A 21,078-nucleotide genomic window follows, 5' to 3' on the forward strand; every position below is an offset into this window, starting at 1 on the left:
TTGTTTTATAGGCAATACTCTATAGGCCTTGTTAGTTCCAGGTTCAATATGTGCACTAAGGTTCTTTCAATACATTTTCAATAAACGTTGAACCCATCTGGCCCTTGACTTGTATCAATTTCTTTATTTCGGCCCACTGTGTATTTGAGTTTGACACCCCTGCACTAGAGTATGGTCTCCGACGCTAGTGTCTGGTCTCTAGACACTAGTGTCTGGTCTCTAGACACTAGAGTCTGGTGTCTGACACTAGAGCAGGGGTGGGCAAACTTTTTGACCTGCGGGCCACAATCGGTTCTAAAATGTGACAGAGGGGCCGGGCCAGGAGCATTTGGACACGCAATGTAATTTATTAAACCTGGAGATTGCGTCTGTTTTTTATACATTTCAATTTAAGGTGCAAAGTTAAAGTAAAAACATTTACTGGAAAGAGATCAATGGAATCACTTTCAACATTCAAAACAAATTATTACCCAATGACATACTCAAGCTCAATAATTTCTAATTGTTTTAAACCCATAAAATAATGGACGGATTGTCCTGAGAGATAGACTGTATTAAATATCCTGCCTGCAGCAGAAACTAGAAAAGGGTCTTTAAATTGAGGGCGATAAAGCGGCGTCATCTGGTCAGCATGTGTATGAACCCGTCACAAACAGACTGACAGCACTTTACTCAAGAAAATATGGCCCTAAAGCTGACAATTGAAGTTCGATTTTAAAATTATTCATATCTCTTCTGAAAACACACCTTTACTCATGTGGACGAACTGTTTTGGTGTTTGAAATTGGTTTACGTCTTATTTTCCTTACTTCCTTCCTTCGTTTCTATTGATTTTTCTTTCTTTTTTCTGTTTTTTGTGGAAACCATGAAAAACCCACACAATCCAGATATTGGTTTTCGGCACCAAACTGAACTGAACTGATTATGCATATAAAAAAACCTTTTCAGCCACGCAGGACTTATTGCTTCTCGTGACAGAACATTTTACATATTGCTACTTTGACTTCATTAAAGTAACAAGTACCTTTCTCTGCTCACGCCTAGAGCGGCGGCCTCCAGTTCAGCTGAAGCAGTTCATGCTTTAGGGACGGGCTCACGGTGATTGACAGGAAGAGGAGCGTCTTTACGTCACTCCTTTTTTTCCAAATATGGTAGCCTTGGCCGTAATCCAAGATGGCGACGGCAAAATCACCGAAACAATGGCTTTGAAATATCAGTACAAAAACCAACGGGTTATTTCTTAACTACAGATATACAGACTATGGTCTAGAGTCTGGTCTCTAGACACTAGAATCTGTTCATGACAGTAGAATCTGGCCTCTAGACACTAGAGTCTGTTTATGACACTAGAGTCTGGCCTCTAGACACGAGAGTCTGTTCATGACACTAGAGTCTGGCCTCTAGACACTAGAGTCTGTTTCTGACACTAGAGCACATGTGTCAAACTCGCGGCTCACGGGCCACATCTTTGGCCCGCATGATCAAATCTATTTACTATTAGAGCTGGCCCGCCGGTATATCGCACGCACCACCATAATACTACAAATCCCACAATGCACTGTCCGTGTGTCGCCACGTCAATCGCGTGCCCGCGAATGCGCGCCTCACACTCTGTGTTACACACCACTTCTGTCAACTTTCAACTGTTCCTCTCCCCAGAAAATGGCTAAACGAAAGGTGGAATTTGAAAACAGGAGTTTAAGACAGGTGGGAGGCTCAGTGTTTGTTCGCGGGTGTAAATGTCAAAGCTGCGTGTCTTCTGTGCGGAGAGAGTGTGGCTGTAATGAAAGAACACAACATAAGGGCGCGATCACACCAGACGGCACTTTTAAAAGTGCAAACGGTCCAAAAACGCCTCGGCAAAAACGCCGGGAAAAACAGTGCGTTGGAGTCGTGATTCGATTTAGAATTATAAAGCCTTTCGAAATTATTTACTGCTAATATGAGTGTCTCGTGGGGAAAACAGGCGCGCCTAAAAACGCTCGAAAAACGAAAAGGCATTTTGAAGCCCAAAAAAGCAGGTTTGAACTGCTCAGTAATCCATTTGCAGCTGACGTGGAAAACGCACCATCAAACCTCCACATGGAGCTGATGGAGCTTCAATGCAGTGACACGCTGAAGGCAACATACGAGTCTGTGGGCGCTGCAGAGTTTCCACGTTTATCCCCGACACAAGGCCCCAGCTGCCTCCCGGCTGCTCACACCTCTCTATGTGTGGCAGCACATACCTGTGTGAACAACTGTTCTCTTTGATGAAGATCAACAAAACTTCCCACAGGACTCGTCTTACTGACGAGCACCTTTACTCAACCCTGAGGATGTCCTCAGCTCAGAGCCTGACCCCAGACATGATGATCTTGTATCTAAGATGAGACGCCAAGTGTCCGGCTCAGACCAGTGAGCATCACAGAGCAGCAAACGGTGCTTTGACGCATTTTCAGTTTTTAATGTAGTTTAATTTTTTGCATTTTTTTTCTCTTACTACTACAGAACATTTGATTTTTCTTTGAAGTAAATTATTTATGGCTGTTGTTTGCCTGTAGTAAATGTTTTAACTTGAAATGACTGGAAAAACTGCAGATAGAGCCATAAGCAATTAATGAAACAGATTTGTACTACTTTTATTTTTTTTAATTTATGTATTATTCATCATTTTTATTTCATTTACTTCATAATTAATGTTGTTTTATAGGCAATACTCTATAGGCCTTGTTAGTTCCAGGTTCAATATGTGCACTAAGGTTCTTTCAATACATTTTCAATAAACGTTGAACCCATCTGGCCCTTGACTTGTATCAATTTCTTTATTTCGGCCCACTGTGTATTTGAGTTTGACACCCCTGCACTAGAGTATGGTCTCCGACGCTAGTGTCTGGTCTCTAGACACTAGTGTCTGGTCTCTAGACACTAGAGTCTGGTGTCTGACACTAGAGCAGGGGTGGGCAAACTTTTTGACCTGCGGGCCACAATCGGTTCTAAAATGTGACAGAGGGGCCGGGCCAGGAGCATTTGGACACGCAATGTAATTTATTAAACCTGGAGATTGCGTCTGTTTTTTATACATTTCAATTTAAGGTGCAAAGTTAAAGTAAAAACATTTACTGGAAAGAGATCAATGGAATCACTTTCAACATTCAAAACAAATTATTACCCAATGACATACTCAAGCTCAATAATTTCTAATTGTTTTAAACCCCGCAAAATAATGGACGGATTGTCCTGAGAGATAGACTGTATTAAATATCCTGCCTGCAGCAGAAACTAGAAAAGGGTCTTTAAATTGAGGGCGATGTGCGGCGTCATCTGGTCAGCATGTGTATGAACCCGTCACAAACAGACTGACAGCACTTTACTCAAGAAAATATGGCCCTAAAGCTGACAATTGAAGTTCGATTTTTAAAAATTATTCATATCTCTTCTGAAAACACACCTTTACTCATGTGGACGAACTGTTTTGGTGTTTGAAATTGGTTTACCAAAGGTCATAGGTTCACAAAAGCAGTGAAATATCTGAATACAATGCTAGATACATGTAATTGCACCTGTCCATCCTGGAGAGGGATCCTCCTCTGTTCTCTCCTGAAGGTTTCTTCCCTTTTCCCCCTGAAGGGTTATTTGGGAGTTGTTCCTGATCCGATGTGAGGTCAAAGGTCAGGGATGTCTATATGTACAGATTGTAAAACACTCCGAGACAAATTTGTAATTACAAATAAACTGAATTGAATGAGGAAAACTAAATTTTGTATTAACGTTTTTTTTTGTAAAAATGATGTGGTCTTGTCACACATTCACCAAAATGATAAAGATGGGACTGAGAAATGACTTCATATTGCAGATAAAGTTTCATGGGGTGTGTGCAAATAAAAAATGACCATTACATTTTTTATTTTTATAAATATGTATTGTACATAAAAAAAAAAATCCACATTATATACATGTTGTGAAATAGAAAACAGAACACAACTATTGACAGACTATTTACAATATGGCTTCACTATAATAACATCATGTCATCATGTCACGAGTCCTCTCTGCTGGCGGGGCAGGTGGAGCTGCAGGTTGAGCTGCAGGCTGCGCTGCAGGCGCTGGTGAATCCTCTCTGTAAAATACAAGACTAGTCAACACCGCGCACAAGTTACGGACACCGGGACGGACACCGTGACACGTAACATGTAGTAAAGACTCTTACCCGGTCCAAGTGGATCTCTTCTGGCTGCGTGTTCCTCCTCGTGGCTCTGCAGCTCCTCCGAGGCTCCGCGCTGCTGCTAAAATCACTGCGGCTGTTTCTAAATGAGTCTCACCTGTGTGATGGGCGGGTCCCTTGTGATTTACTGATTGGTTGTTTTTTTCGAAAAATGTTGACAGACAAACTGATTGACAAATCATGGTGAAGGGTTTTGTGTGACGAGTACTTTCCGCGCCAACGCACACCGGAAGTAAACAAAGTTGCGATTTGGACAAGTTCGGCGGGCCGGATTAAAAAGCCTAACGGGCCGGATGTGGCCCGCGGGCCGTAGTTTGCCCATGTCTGCACTAGAGTATGGTCTCTGACACTAGTCTGGTCTCTAGACACGAGAGTCTGGTGTCTGACACTAGAGTCTGGTCTCTGACACTAGTCTGGTCTCTAGACACTAGAGTATGGTCTCTGACACTAGAGTCTGGTCTCTAGACACTAGAGTATGGTGTCTGACACTAGAGTATGGTCTCTGACACTAGTGTCTGGTCTCTAGACACTAGAGTATGGTCTCTGACACTAGAGTATGGTCTCTGACACTAGATTCTGGTCTCTAGACACTAGTGTCTGGTCTCTGACACTTGAGTCTGGTCTCTAGACACTAGAGTATGGTCTCTAGACACTCGTGTCTGGTGTCTGACACTAGAGTATGGTCTCTGACACTAGAGTCTGGCCTCTAGACACTAGAGTCTGGTGGTGTCTGACACTAGAGTATGGTCTCTGACACTAGAGTCTGGTCTCTAGACACTAGAGTCTGGTGTCTGACACTATAGTATGGTCTCTGACACTAGAGTCTGGTGGTGTCTGACACTAGAGTATGGTCTCTGACACTAGAGTCTGGTGTCTGACACTAGTGTCTGGTCTCTAGACACTAGATTCTTGTCTCTAGACACTCGTGTCTGGTGTCTGACACTAGAGTATGGTCTCTGACACTAGAGTCTGGCCTCTAGACACTAAAGTCTGGTGGTGTCTGACACTAGAGTATGGTCTCTGACACTAGAGTCTGGTCTCTAGACACTAGAGTCTGGTGTCTGACACTATAGTATGGTCTCTGACACTAGAGTCTGGTCTCTAGACACTAGAGTCTAGTCTCTAGACACTAGAGTCTGGTCTATGATACTATTAAATGCAGGTTCTGGTGTCTTTTAAAAAGGTAACACTCTGAAGTCCCCCCCCCCCTCCTCCCCCAACAGTCAAAATCACCTTAAGTGCTGCTGACAATGAGTGATATAAGGTTTTCTATTTCCGTCTGAATGTTTTTGTGAAATAGATGACTGCAGATGATTATAGCTGCGACTTTTAAGCTGGAAAACACAATAGGGGCATAACATAAAGCCTTACCTAGTCCAAGTAAAAAGTAGATACACATTTTACAGAAAATGAAGATTTCACACATGTTTTACTTTAAAGTATATCTAGGCGTTTTCCAACAAAGGCCATTTGGAGACTCCGTGTTAGGCTCTAATGAAAGCTGACACAGAGGTATAGGTCCGATATACATATTCACTATTGCTGACATTAACTGAAGCATGAACAGATCATAGTGTTTTTCCCTGTTTGAAACTAAATGTTGTGCACATCGAACCAACATCCACAGGTTATCATGGGAATTCCTTGTTGTTGCATTCTACCTGGTGGGCCCATTATACTTTATTTTGAGGTTTTGATATCATTCTGTTAACATGAAAAACAATTGAAACACTGTATGACTTGAGGTGTAATGCTGCATTCACACCGAGAGAGAGAGAAGAGAGGAGCGAGAGACTGTAAATAAACACTTCATTTTCACATAATATCCAAACTTTGATTAATATGCATTGAAGGACTCAAGCAGTCCTGAAGCCCGACCATGCAGAAAGAGAGGTGAGGGGGCGGGGCTTGTGACAGGAAGCGGGACGGGTACAGGCTCGGACAGAGAGAAAGAGAGGAAAGGAAGGATGGATTGGAAAAGATGAGAAGCGGATCTGAGAGCGACGACATGCGTCTCTGAATTAAACTTGACCTTGCCAACAGCTGTGCTTACTGACTTATGAGACAATTATGTCCCAGCAAGCTCCTATTGGTGCCTCTCTTTAATAGCCCCAGCTGTGTGTGTGTGTGTGTGTGTCACAATGTAAAAAGATCTGGAACTTGATGACTGAATTAAACCAATTGGTTTCCTATCTAGAAAGGCGTTGTGCAATACGTTGTTGCCCCAAACAAAATAATAATCACATAAAGGTGAATTTTAGCTTCAGCAGATGCAAAACGTAATGTTTTTCGTGGCCCTCTAGGTGGCGCTCGCATAAAGCAGGGTATGCTTTAGGGCGGGGCTTACTGTGATTGGCTGATACCGGCGTCTCTACGTCTCCAAATTTGGTAACGACGGTTCATTGGTTGCAAAGAAACCTACATGGCGACGGAGGTAATCCAAGATGGCGACAAACCAACGGGTGATGTCACGCTGACTCCGCCCACTTATACACACGCTGTGGTTTTAAATGTCCATGACCAAACAGTTTGTGAAATCTCGTTTATACATGAAAAAGTGAGAACATGTCGTATTTAAACAGACAATGAGAATTCCAAAGTATACAGTATATAACCTTAAATGACATAAATGAATGAGAGACAATAGTTTGATAAAAAATAAAAAAACATTTCATATCAATGTTTATTCTTTTAATAAAACAATTGTTCCTTACGTGCAAAACCCTGTTTGGACTGTTTAGGATTTAAAGGACTTTTCCAGACCTGGAAATATCCATTTTAAAATTCTCTGACTTTTCCAGGTTTTCCATGGCCGTATGAATCTGTAAGGAGCACACAGCAGACTACAGGCCAGGCGGATACCCTCGAAATATTAAAACTTTTATTTTTTTCTAAATATAATGACATGATGGTATTTGAGTTCTCAGATGCGTAGAAGGTTTTGGACGTCTAGTAATAAAAACACAAAAGTTATGAAAGTACAGGTGCTTGTGCATATATTACTGTATTGATGAGGCATTTAAAGACGTTACTTCCACAGGAAGAGGAAGGGAGGACTACATCCCGCCTACACGTCAGCAGAAGACATTTGATCTGCAGGAGAACAGGTATTTGAATGCAACACAGAGAGCCTCGTTAAAAATCATATATATATTTCAAAATTGTCACTTGGAGCCTAAATTTAGTGATTTCCCCTCCAGCAAAAAATTCAACAGCATGCATGTAATTAAGGTATTTTTAGACGCTCAAAATGGAATACGATCAAAATCCCCCCCCCCCCCCCCCCGGACTTGAAACAGACACCTACGCCCGGTGCTTTGCCAACTTGTCCCACTTCCCGTTATCGTCATTTTTCTTTCCTCCAGCAGGAGCCGAGAATAGCAGCGAGTCAGCGGCCTCACGACGACTCACAGCAGAGTCTGAACCTCCATATTAAACAGGAATCATCTTGTGTGTGTGTGTGTGTGTGTAATTATAGCCTTAGTGGAAAGTGTGTCTGACTTTGTACTCTTTCCTTTTTTCTTTCCGTCCGCCTCGCAAAAGCTGCGTTGTAATTGCTTGTTTTATAAAGTGCTACGTAAATAACCTTTTAGAGATGTTATTATTATCAGATTAACGGATTGAACCTGTGATTACGATTATTATCCATCACCGCACGAGACTGATGGCCTCCATAAGAGCCCAATATGACAATTACACAGCTTTGTGTGAGCCAATCAGCTCCTTGATGAGGCGACAGGCTTGCCCCATCATGCCCCCCCCCCCAACTTCCTCATCTCCATAACGTCAGACCAAACACCGTCACGGCTGTGTGTGAACACCGGTGTGGATTATTCATGAGGTCCGATGAAGCACCAGCTCTTCCTCATCTGCATCATAGGCCCAGCTCACTTACTCTAGAGCCCCTCCCCCTCCCGCCTCCACCTCCCTTGTATGCAAACGCACACACCACTCCTGCTTCTTGCTGCAGGACACACATCTGGCCCGGATTATCAGATTAGCAGCTGGAGATGTTCCCCGACGGTGTGTGTGTGTGTGTGTGTCGGAGAGAGTGAATTGGGGCACATGGATGGCGCTGTTGTTTTGCCCACTCACCGTCAACCTGCACAGTGTGCGTGTGTGTGTGTAACCAGCGCAGTCGCCCTCTACTCCGTCTCACTCGTTTTGCGCTTTCAGGCTGCGTGGTTGCTTCACACACACACACACACACAAACACACACACACTCAATCCCATCTATCCCTGTGGTAAATTACAGCTGGCGTGGAGGTCGTCTCACTCCGGCTGGCTGATAGACTTCAGATTCCTGAGCAGCAGCTGTGACGAGCTACGGCTGCTCGGGGACAGGCAAGGTGCTCACACACACACACACACACACACACACACTTATACTACTATATCCTCGTGAGGACTTCCTATCGACGTTCACCGTCCCTAAACCGTCGTGGACGTCTGCCGTGCTTCACACACACACACTCCAGATGATGAGGAGATGAATGGCGGCATCTCTTTTAATACTTGCCGTCATCTTTCAGGTCGTGGACATCGAGGAGGAGGAACTTTGGCTCCCGGCGAGAGCTGAACGCAGGACTCGGGACGGTTTGAGCAGGAAGTGGACGAGCAGTGATGCCCGGTGGCGTACGGTGCACGCTGCAGGAGATGCGTGTTATTGTCACCAACACACCGCAGGCCTCCACCACGTGTCATCATCACACTGAGATTTATAAGCTTCCCCGAGGGCCTCTCTCTCTCTCTCTCTCTCTCTCTCTCTCTCTCGGTCTAAGACGAGGTCGGCGTGTGATGTCCACGGCCTCTCCAAAACCCCAAGAGTCCAGTCAATGTCCCCATTGGCCCATTGTTCTGACGGACCATTGTTCCCCAAAATACATGTTCCCCCTCAACAAACAGAAGCACGTGTGCCCCCCCCCCCCCTCCTCCACTTTGGCGCAGACATGATCTGCAAATAATAGCCTGTATACATGAAGTGGATGAAGTCGTGGGGATGCCATCATGTTTTTTTGGGGTTCTGATGGAGGCAGAGTAGGGCAGGTCACATGGGGTCACATCAGTGTCAATAATTGCGCACACAACAATTCACAAATATATTTGATTTACAAATACATTGGACTCGGAGGGAAGGGTCGGATGCGCCCGTGTGATTGGTTAAAAATGAGGGCGTCGTCTGATTGGCTCCTGGCAGGTCGACGTTGAAAGACATTTGCAAATCGAGCCGCGGCGGGAGAGTCTCAAAAACCCACAAATGAGGAGTTATTCATGTGTGAAATGTATTTGTGAGTCCAATTTATTTGTAAATCCTTCTGTGCGCATTTGTGAATCCTCGTGTTTGCATGTGTGAGTCTCTCTGTGTGAATATACAAATATTGAGCCTGATGTGACCCCATAAGGTCATAACTATGACATAATAGGAACACAGAAATATTGCACCTGTGACGGTCGTGTGGTGGTTTGTTTATGTGCTTGTTTGTTTAGAGCAACGGGCGTCGTCTGGTTCATGGTCCAGAAAATGTCTCGTTGGACCGAAATCCCACATGTCCCACTACCGGGGCTTCGGAATAACAAATGCCTCGGCACCGGGAAGAGGAAGAGGAAGATCCGATGTCAGGTCCTGGAACAGGGATGTCGTACGTGGACAGATTGTAAAGCCCTCTGAGGCAAATTTGTAATTTGTGCCAATGGGCTCTACAAAAATAAACTGAATTGAATTGAGGAGGGTGAGGAAGAGGAGGAGTTCCACAACTGAAAAACCCTTTGTCTTGGGGCGAATCCCGGCTCCTAAACCGGTTGTCAAATGTTCACAGGAAGACGGGACGGACTCCTTCAGCAAGGCACGAAAATATTCAAATATCCAGAAAAGAGGAAAGGAGCTCGATGAATCAGCAAGAGACGCAGTATTCCAGAAGAATGTGCGGAGTCAGCGTTCCTCTTGGGACCCCACGGACAAGCAAGTCTTTTTCTAACTGCTTTTGTTGCTTTTTTTCGTGTGTGTGTGGGGGGGGGGGGGGCAAATTCAACATCCACGTTCACTTTCAGAAGTCTGACTATGATCTACAAACACGACTTCAATAGAGCAGCAATCGACCATCATTTTCGTGATATGATTATTAAATTGCTGAATTTATCCCGAGTACAAAACACAAAGATATTCAGTACAGAATAAAAATACATGTCATAGATTTTAAGACATTTTCATTTAGGAAAGGGCTTAAAAAGCTGCTAAATGCATAATAATATAATTATAATAATAATAATAAATAATTCACTAAACACGATGACAGCTCGACATTAATCCCTCTATTGGCGCGAGACGTGACATCATAACAGTTGTTAGTTGCCAGTTAACTTTCCGGCGAACGATTCCTTGACTATTTTGTTGCAGATCTACTTTTAAAACATTTAAAATCAAAGAAAAATACTTTCAATATTACCATGAAAACACTAATCTGGGTAAAGATTAATGTTCGAGACGTAAACATCGAGCACGGTGACGACATCGACTCAAAAAGCTGCTTCAGATATCGAGACAACCGGCCCATCCATTCAATGTTCATCCCATTTTTATATCTCATATTTAAGATTGCATTTCACCAGGTTGCTGGTGATTTATTATTTTATAATAATATCATCATAAAGAACAAGTCAGTCAATTCATATCAATGTATTAAAAGAAGCAACGTCTGGGTGGAGCCTGATGTTATCTTATGAACTCAAGAAACATCAGCAGACAGTTTGTGGATTCATAAAAACTGATATTAAATCGGTGCGACGCCATTGGTCGATACCAAAAGCCCAGGTTTCGCCATCGGGACTGAAATAGTGGGAATGATGCATCTCTATAGTTTAAAGACTCTGCCATCCAAAACGGTTGGATCTGTCACACACGGGCAGGACGTCGCTTTGCCTCGAATTCGGCGTCGGCCATCTTGGATTTTTGTTGTTGTTGCAACCGGCGAACATAAGCGCCGGAGGAGTGACGGGAAAAAAAGCAAATAAAAGAGGCATCTCCGTCCGAGCAGATGGGAGAGCGGCAGATGGAGCTGTTTACCTGGCACATGGTCTGAAACCAGGGGGAAGAAGACGCCTCTGAAAGGAGAGGTAGAACCCTGTGAGTGTGTGTGGGCTCACGGCGACACACGCATCGGCGCTCTGGCCTTTAGCCAGAGAGGAAATAGACTTGAGTAAAAACACACAAGTCTTTTATAGATCTGGCCACAACTGGAGTCCAAAAATCCATATTTATTTATCTGTCCTCCTCTTCTGTTTCTGGGCTCTGACTCGGTGCCGTTTGATTGGCTCATGAGAGATCCAGCCCCAGCCCGAGGCAGCCGGATCATCCTCATCACGGCAGACAGCTCCGTCAATACTTGCGGGCATTCATAATTATATACTCACCCCCCCCCCTCCCCCGACACAAACCGGAATAACTCGGGCTGCTAACCATAGCGGCCTGAACCAACACTGCCAATAAATAACGCTGATTATTGATCTTCAAACATCATCTGAGTCAATTAAACGCCACGGGCCATTTAGAATCACACCAGTGATGGTTAAGCCTCGTTTGTGTCCCGTGAAGACATCCTGGACTTCTTTCACCTTCCCAACGGAACCAGCTTCCTTCTTTACTTTAAAAAAAAAAATCCTTATTTTAATCCCAAACCACAATCTAACGAAATAAACGTACGTTTAAAAGGTTTACTGAGAGAGACTGAGCATGTAACGAGTCGATTAAACATCTAGATTCTGGTTTTACAAAATAAATGTGACGACCAGAGGGTAAAAAAAAGTAATTCAAGGTGCAGTTTTAAGTATACTCTGATAATGGAATGGATAATGTTTTAAAAACAAAACAGATAAAAGACCTGTACACTTCCTGCAAAAGGGGAGTTTTATTTTGAAAAACTTGACACGCCCTCCCTGGACTGGCGCTCGAGTGGCGCTGAGGGCCACTGACCACGCCTTTGGGATTTGACAAACGTGTTGCATAGAACATTATTTTTGCACTTTGACCGACTCACATTCAAGGATTGTGTTTCCATCTCCTGTATGAGGATCTTTCAATAATATTAAAATAAAGTATCTGTATCCATAGTAATATTGGTGATTCTGGCCCAAGGGTCACGTGATCTGAACCAGAGCATATAAAGCAGGGGGGCCAATAGGGGCCCGGCCGGTTATCATAGCCCCTGGGCCCCATATTGGGTCAATCCGGCCCTGCTGTACACCAATAACACGATTCATATTCATCATCTGTTCATGCTGCCTCGGTGGAATACCACGTCGACGGATGTAAGAGGAAGAACAAGAAGAGGAACAGATCCCCTTCATGCATTAGAGATGAAGCTTCCTCCATCGCGGCTTTATTGAATTCAGCTGCGAGCGTTTCATAACAACATCAAAGCGCCGTTGTCAGATAACCATGAAACCCAGTTTTGTCATTAGCGATCGGTGATCTAATGGCAGCGTCGAGATAATTACTCGCCGTTATTATTTCTCACTTTCGGGGGAGAACCGTCGGCAACAACGCTCACGCCCGAAATTAACGATGATGATGAGGAAATCTGCTCGGCTAATCGTCGGGACGGAATGAGGGGAAATAAAAAAGATGTCGACCAATCCGGGGAGGAGGAGGCTCTGGGGAGGAGGAGGAGGAGGAGGCGGCCCCGGAGGAGACTGACCCCTCCGGCCGAAGTCGTTCACAGCGAGGGAAAACAATCGAAATGTGACAGGGTAGATCCCCAGACCACCTGACCTCTGACCCCTGGGCCTTATGGCAGGGATGTGAGCATCACATGACATTTATTAAAAGTCCCTCTACAGCAGCATTTGTGTCCAGAAACAATGACCCACAGACGCCATCGTCCCAGAGCGCTGAGGCCTCGACGCGGGGGCCCTCCAGGTCGTGGTTCCCACTCTTAGTTCTACAGCTCAGAAACACGCGGCTAACCAAGACCGCCGCTCCACCGCCACCGTATGTATGTTGTGAAGACGGCATTACGTCGTGATGTATGATTCTACCTCTTCACTATTTGAGGAATTTAGTTGAAGAGAAATTGGGAAAAGAAAAAAAACATAAACATGCGTTTAACATTTGTAAAATGAGTAGTGACTGCGGGTCAGTGGTTAGCAGGTCTGCCTTTCAACCAAGGGCTTGGTGGTTCAATCCCCCGCCCTATTCAATGTGTCCTGGAGCAAGACACTTAACCCTGAGTTGCTCCCTGTAGTTGAGTCTACGGTGTGTGAATGTCAAGTGATGTTAAGTCATTTTGGATAAAAGCGTGAGCTAAATGACACGTGATGTAATAAATTAGCCCATAAATTAACTCTTTGACAAATATTTGAATATTTGCACTGAATTTTTAATACCTTGAAAATATATTCAGGTCAAAACAGGTTCATTGCAGTAAAAATAAGCAATTTTCCCCCAATTTTTTTTTGCACTGATAGAACTGTATTTGTATTCTAATAAATTGATTGAACATGTATTAGTTTTCTGTCTGATGGAGCAATCTGGTTTAATTGAAAGTTATTGCAAAATATTAGGAGTCACAAAAAGTTGTTATTTAAATACAAATAAAAAATGGACCATTTTGATACAATTGGGGCAATGGGGCGTGAACTTCTCTCTTCCTCCGAAGGAGACAGAGGAGTGGCTGAGGGCAGGTGAAGGGAATGAAACAATCAAGGAGACAGAGGAGACACAGGGGAGACGTTACGCCCCTGGGGGTGTTGAAGGTAAAACTCAAGGGAAAGAATGTAAAGCCGAGTAAATGATGGTCCAAAGTATTTGAAGAGGAAGTCAACACACTGCATAGAAACTCTTATCAACAGAAGTCGTGAATGCCACACGCCTAACTGCTCATCTTAACTATCCATGGTCATTACTCTCATGGAGTAATACACATCATCGGGTGGGGCGGAGCCGCTGACGCAAGGAGGTTGTCTGTAGACCCCACTCACCTAAACCCTGAGGCTCCTGGAGGTGTCCAGGAAGAGACGTGCGTAATGCGTCATGCGTAATGCGTAAATACAGCGGATTATGCACGAGCTGTTTTTTTTTTTACTGTAGTGAATTCCCAGAAAGTATGTAGTCGGTATTATAATGTTATACATAAATATAAATAAATAAACACCGATGCACGTAGTGTAAACGCTTCACGGGAGCGCGTCGTTACTTCGCTCTGTTGCAAAGTCACGCGCATCCGCGGAGTCGCTCCCGCCCCTCATGGATGAGCGCTGGATCTGCACGCGCGCAGGACTTTACACCAGTGCGCACAACTGCTGTTTTTGATCACCACTGAGACGGAATATAGAGCCCGGAGACCTTACCGGGACGGAGAGGACATGAGGAGGAGGAGGAGGAGGAGGAGGAGGGGCAGCGGGTCACTTGCACAAGGAATCCATAATGTTCACTGTGGTTTCCAATGTCTTTTTTTTTAAAGCCCACCCATTTCACGCGTTCGTCAGAAGGCTTGCGCATCCATCCAGTCCTGAGTCACGCACACAAACACACACACACACACACACACGGAAAGATCTATAACCAAATACTATAAGGAGCAGGATGCGCCATGCCCTTGCACACAAACTGGGGGTACCTCTCTCTCTGCCACAGCGCGCCCCGACAAGCGTTTCCTATAAATGCCCCCCCCACACACACACACATATATATATATACACAATCCACACTCAGCCCCAATCATCTCACACAATTTCAGTGAAAAGTAAAAGAGGAGAACACCTGCCGCCGCCCCCACCCCCAGGTGACACCACGACGCCCACAACTCACCTGATATGCAGACGATAACGTTGGCATGAAGAATGATCAATATTTCCCAAATTATATCCATCCTCTGTTTTCATTCCACGTGCATTACGCACAGATTCAAAAGTAGAAAACGGGTCTTTTCCTTTTTTCTTCTTCTTCTCCCTCAGTAGCGGATGTCCTGTGGTCTCCGGCTGAATCCCGATGTGCACCTTCCTCCAGGTATGTTCCACCCCGGACGCATAGCAGGTGATCCACGCCTACATGAAGGGATACAATGTTGCACCACCAAACGTAACAAATCCAGAGATGATAGTGGTAGTGGCGGCAGGGGGGGGGGGGGGATAGGGATAGGGGTGGGGGGGTGAAGAAAAAGAAGAAGAAGAAGAAAAAATATCGGTTGAACTCCAAGACAAAAACAGCCGAGCGCGGTAGAGCTGATCCTGCTGTCCGTGCACCGTGTTATTCCAGTGCGCGTCTTTGAACGCAACACGTCCGTCCGTCCATCTCTCTACCGGGCCGCCGCTTCACAGAGTGGGCATCCCGTTCTCATCCCGAGCCGCACATGATCGTGTCAGTGGGGGATCTCTGTGTGGATGAAAAGAGAGAGAGAGAAAGAGAGAGTTTAATGAGGTGGGGCAGTGGTGGGATCAGACTAACACCTGGAGAGACGCCGCGCAACTCAGAAACTCGCGTCGCCAGGTGGAGAGCCTCCTATCCACACTTCTCCGCCGTCACCGCGAGGGACCCGAGCGTCAAGCAGCGCGCAGTGAAACCGAGACTTCCGGTCCAGACTGTCACAATTAAAGCTTCTGGATTACCGTGTGCCCAAAATCTCATCTGGGAATGATGACACATAATGTAAAAAAAGGTGCAAATAAACATCAGGAACCATAATAAAGGGACTCAAGTAACTGGATTTATAATGTGATGACTTTATTAAACTCGAGACTCATTGAAGCATTGACGTCATCAGAACTCGTCATCTTTTTTTATTATTAATCTGGGCTTTTAATTTGTACACCATATACGCCTGGTTTCCGGTCAGCTCACGTCTGACTGTTGCGCTTGACGCGAGGTTCGCTTCGCTCTCCATCCCGTCACCCACCCAGGATGCGACACGCGCACACACACGCGCACACAATTTGAGCGGGTTATTCTTCGACGTCGGGCAGCGCGGATGTTAGTCCGGATGTTCAGAGTGTGTTTCATGAGAGTGGAATACAAACAAACTTACAGCAGAACTAAATAAAAAATGAAATGAAAAAGATCAGGAAACTCCGAACTGCAGCTTTGACGCACCAGCGCTGCGTCCTGGAGCGGGACCGCGCGCCGATGACTCAAAGGCCACAGCGGGACGAGATCAAAGTAATCCAACTTGGAGATTAAAAGAATAAAATGTGTCCTCAGATAAATGCTGATAATAATGAGGATATAACTAATACAACTCCTAGCGCGAGGAATGACACGTCGTCCTCCTCCGCGGCTCACAGCGGCAATGTGGTCTTGGCTGCTCCGGGTCTGGCACCGGGGACCAAAGATGGCTCCGGGTCTGCGGATCTGGCTCTGCGCGCTATTAGGGATTCACGAGGATAAGCATCGGCGCGCGCGCGGCCGAGTACAGCGGATGCGCGCGCACCGGCGGACTGTCAGGCGGGGGGGGGGGGGACGAGGGGGAGTTCAGTGTTTAAATTATTGGTTTGTTTTGAAATGAAACAGTTCGTGAGAAAGAACACAAAAGACACGGGTGACGTCACAGCGGTGCGGAGATTTAAAAAAAAGACGCAAAGCGAGATTCTGAGCGCAATGTTGAAAAAAGTCAAACCCGCTGCAGAGAGACGAGAGCGCGTCACGTCCAGAGAGGACCGGAAGTCTCCAGCAATCTGCTCCTTTCAGATTAAAGGCATTAAGTTGCCGTGTGTTTGTGCGTGTGTGTGTGCGTGTGTGTGTGTGCCGCCTCTTCCCACCAAAGCAGATACACTTTCATGTTCTCAAAGTGTCTTTTCAAAATAAACCTTCATGTTCACATAGTGTCTTTTCAAAATAAACCTTCATGTTCACGGTGTCTTTTCAAAATAAAGTTGTGTGTTCACAGGAAACAGTTCCAATCATAGTGTCTTTAACTAAATTAACATCCAGATTCACAGTTTTCACTCATTACTATCATACAGTCTCTTTCCAAAGTAAACTTGCACCATTGTTTTACTAAGTATTGAGGTTTACTTGGTTAGCTTTAGACTTATTATAAGGTTATGTAAAATAAAAGTGATCTTTCTTAAGCAACCTAAGCGGTGTTAGGCAAATCACGTGATGCAAAACGAGTTAATGTCAGGGATCAGTTTGTGATGTTTGACTAAACCAAGCTTCAGACAAGCAGCCATCATGAGGATTTAAAGACAAACCTTTGTCAATGTTTATATATGGGCTAATATTTAAATAGACTTGAGAACATGTGAACCCGCCCCTTTCACCGCCATGCATCACCTCTACAGCTTCAGTAGAAATTAATGGACTTAAAGTAAGTAGTATAAGAGAGTATTGAAGAGACAGGATTCTTCATCAATACCAAAAACAACATCCATACAGTATTAAATATGATACTAGATGTCCTGGATGATACAGATATTAGTCAACCATGTAATTGTATATTCTGGCGAGCACATGGAGGCCACATCGATCCCACCTCGTCGATACCGAGGTTTACTGGAGGATCTTCCTGTTCATCTAAATGAAAACCGCGAGATGGGAAGGAAATACAAAAACCTGTTCACCTGTTATCTTCTAAGAAACCTAAATGTTGTCACACGGAGTTGATTGATGGCTGATATGATGCATACCTGCAAACTCATGAGGGGTGAAAAAGGTGACAACGGGGGGGGGGGGGGGGGTGCAGGTGACTTTTTGTTGTTGTCACCACACCACATCCACGTTGTTTGAAGCCTCAAAGCTTTTAGAACCACAACTAGTCATTTTATTGTTCTGACCACAAATCTAAATAATGATAATAAACAGTTTAAGAACAAAAGGTTCTCCGCTCTGACTCAGCCCTATAATGATAGTAATAACAAATATACATTGTCATTATATATAATATGGTTAAAGTCATTCATGAACCAACTTCCTTTTTTGTTGCCTGAACAGTCCTCATGGACTTCTCCCTGAATCTGTTCTGTCTCTACCTGTTTGTCACGATACTCATATTATAACTTCTATACATATTACATACCTGCCATAAATATCATGATACCCGATACCAGAATTCAATACACCATACAAACAATATGGTACCATAATTACGAGACTGGTATATTTATCTATAATAGTAATAAATAAAACATCTGTATGGTTCACTTTTTACCAACTTTTTCAACACTTAACAAATGACAGTAATATTAGTATTAATACAGCCAGATATGAATGAAACTACATGGTTCCATCATAGCATTGATTATACACTATGAGGCCGTTAGTCTCTGACCAGATGATCCACAGTTCATCAGGATGAGCAGCTGGAGAGTTACAGAACTTTACAGACTGAAACATTTCACTTCTGGCATCTTTTTATTTTTTAAGCCGAAGTCTCTAAGCTCCGCCACTTCTCTCGCTGTGAGCTGCGCAGCGCAGTGTGCGCAGACAGCTCGACACGGAGCAGCGCGTGAGCTCTGATCGCTCTCTTAATGAAGTATCGATACTAAAAATATGCTAAATCACATCGTGTTTAACGTACGGGTACTTTGTTAGCATCGCTACACCGTGCAGCGTGACAGGAGTAGATGTAGCGGGCTAACATTCAAGCTAACCTGAACCCCCAAACGCTGTGGACATCTGAACGCTGATTGGCCGAGACGCGACACGTCCCATCAAAGATGTTTTATTGCGAAGAGCAACACTTCACACTTTTCTCCGCGTCTCACTGCAATCTCAACGGCAGCGGGCCAGGTGACCCCCCCAAAACAAAAACTCTTCAGATCTCCACGATTCACGTGGATGACCTATTTTGAGTTCAAAACGGTGAATTTCACCGAAAGGTGACAAGTTTGCAGGTATGATGATGTATCCCTTCCCCCGCTGGTGATGATGTAACAAAGGCCGATCAGGAGGGAGAGAATGACGGGCAATCGATGACATGCTTTCTTCAAGTGCCACTTCCCCACATCAGAGGGGTCCATGACATACTCTCCCGTCTCTTTTGGACCCAGAATGCTTTTCACCCATCAAAGGTTACCTCCTCCTGGGAGCCCCCACACAGGCACAATCTGTTGATTATTCAGCGGCGGCCGTGATGATGGAAGGTAAACCGCCTCATTCATTTCATGACATGTTTTTATCCTTTGTGATCAGATCTGGACCCCCGGATCACGAAAAGGCCTCAATGGTAGAGATGAACTAGTCGGGTCTAGTTGGGTAGTTCGATCTACAAGGAACTACAAGACTTGGAACTAAAAGCGGACAATTTCCCATTTTCTAAGTTCAAGGTATTTCAAATTTCTGGCTCCGCCCCCAATTAAAGCATGTCAAAGACATAAAAGAGTTCAGAGGTTAACATATAGGTATGATTGGATAAAGGAATGGGAGACATACAACTTGAACTTGACTTCAATTGTAGACTTGAACTAGTCGGGTCTAGATGGGTAGTTAGATCTACAAGAAACTACAAGACTTGGAACTAAGAGCAGACACTTTCCCATGTTCCCTCCCAACCCAAAACATCCGATTAAAACACACTACGGAGGTTTATTTTGAATAATCACGATTTGTGTTCCCATCACGTCCGTTTGAGGCTCACAGTGATTGTGTCCATTAACTCTTTAACCTTCATCGTGACTCAACACTTAATATAGCAACCAGATATCAGATGAACATAACCAAAGGAGACATACAACTTTACCTTGACCTTAATGGTAGACTTGAAAAAGTTGGGTCTAGATGGGTAGTTCGATCTCCAAGAAACCGGATATCAGATGAACATAACCAAAGAAGTTCAAATATGGATGTTTAAAAAAGGGCCCAACAGTGAGACATGGCAGTGATATTTATTTGCTCGTATTTAAAAAAAAGTTTGAGAAGTTCTTTAATTCCTTTCGCCTTGACTTGGTTCCAGACATCAGGGGGAAGGCAGATGTTCGGATCGGCTTCAACGCCATGACGAGGTGCGCTCATCCCCCCCCCCCCCCCTCGCCCCGAATCGAGCGATTAATATTATGATCCCTGGAAACTCTTGGATGCGAAGTCGCGCCCTCCGGGCTGCTCAGTGAAGCGTCATCAGAGACTTCTGGAGCGGCGGGGGGATGGAGCAGCGTCTCAGGGTGGAGACGGAGGACTCTCATCACATGACCCCCCCCCCCCCCAAATGTCCACCGGAGCGAAAGCGTTTGTATCGTCAGTAATAATTCATATTGTTTGGCTGCTGTTGTTTTTTAACGGAAGCCATCATCTAAGTATTGGTTTATCTTCTGTGGTTATGACTTGTTTTATGGGATCATCTTTCCATGTTACATTTTGGTAGCTTATTACACATTTCGGCCACAAGAGGCATAATTGTGAGAAAAAAAAGAAGAAAAAAAAGGAGAGATTACGTAACTCCTGTTTTACTCACTGCGTCTTTTAGAATGGATCAAAGTCGTCCTCTTATCGTGCGTTCACACCGGACGCGTCGAAAAAATTCTCGCCGCGTCTGACGCAGCAGTCTCGACGCTCGTCGAAAAAAGTGTGTTCAGACCAGACGCGTCGGGGGCGGAGTAATAAATGGGTCAAGGAACGACAGGACCGCAGAGTACTTCCACTTTTTAGTGGACTGAGCTGCACTCCCACTGCGCTTCTCGCTGCTCTCTCTCTTCTTCTCTCTTTGATACGTGTCTCTGAGACTTTTCCACCTACGGCGGCAGATCTCCTCTGCCATGAAACACATGACGGCGGTTGGTTTTTTTTTGCGATCAAATGTTTTTATTTAGCATAATCACACAGGATGGCGGAACACCAACACATGGTGCCCTTTCAAATTACAACAATATGCTGAGACCAAAGGAGTCTCTCAGAACCATAAAGCAGAGAGGAAAGAGGGGGGGGGGGACATAAATATACACACAACACAAGAGA

The 21,078-nt window shown here is 44.7% G+C and overlaps 1 protein-coding gene and 1 long non-coding RNA gene across 5 annotated transcripts in view; one reads left to right on the forward strand and one right to left on the reverse strand.

Moving 5' to 3' along the window:
- Positions 1-13,700, forward strand: part of LOC130203175 (uncharacterized) — a 41,937-nt gene extending 28,237 nt beyond the window's left edge. Inside the window, exons 2-4 of one of the 2 annotated variants that reach the window (XR_008833455.1) lie at positions 7,245-7,311; positions 7,570-8,554; positions 8,738-13,700. This is a non-coding gene — a long non-coding RNA (uncharacterized LOC130203175). Of the gene's footprint in view, positions 1-5,304; positions 7,312-7,569; positions 8,555-8,737 lie in introns of those variants that run through there. The other variant, XR_008833454.1, reaches the window with a different exon arrangement.
- The window catches only part of ca10a (carbonic anhydrase Xa), a 209,728-nt gene extending 189,132 nt beyond the window's left edge, over positions 1-20,596 (reverse strand). The window contains exons 1-2 of one of the 3 annotated variants that reach the window (XM_056429097.1): positions 20,579-20,596; positions 15,007-15,570 (exon numbers count right to left, since the gene is read on the reverse strand). In XM_056429097.1, the coding sequence (XP_056285072.1) occupies positions 15,007-15,067 (61 nt within the window). In that variant the 5' untranslated portion in view covers positions 15,068-15,570; positions 20,579-20,596. Of the gene's footprint in view, positions 1-15,006; positions 15,571-15,664; positions 15,695-16,219; positions 16,502-20,578 lie in introns of those variants that run through there. The other 2 variants (XM_056429096.1, XM_056429095.1) reach the window with 2 other exon arrangements.
- Positions 20,597-21,078: the final 482 nt, after the last annotated feature.

This window comes from Pseudoliparis swirei, chromosome 13 (genome assembly GCF_029220125.1).
Source record: "Pseudoliparis swirei isolate HS2019 ecotype Mariana Trench chromosome 13, NWPU_hadal_v1, whole genome shotgun sequence".
Classification (NCBI taxonomy): Eukaryota; Metazoa; Chordata; class Actinopteri; order Perciformes; family Liparidae; genus Pseudoliparis; species Pseudoliparis swirei.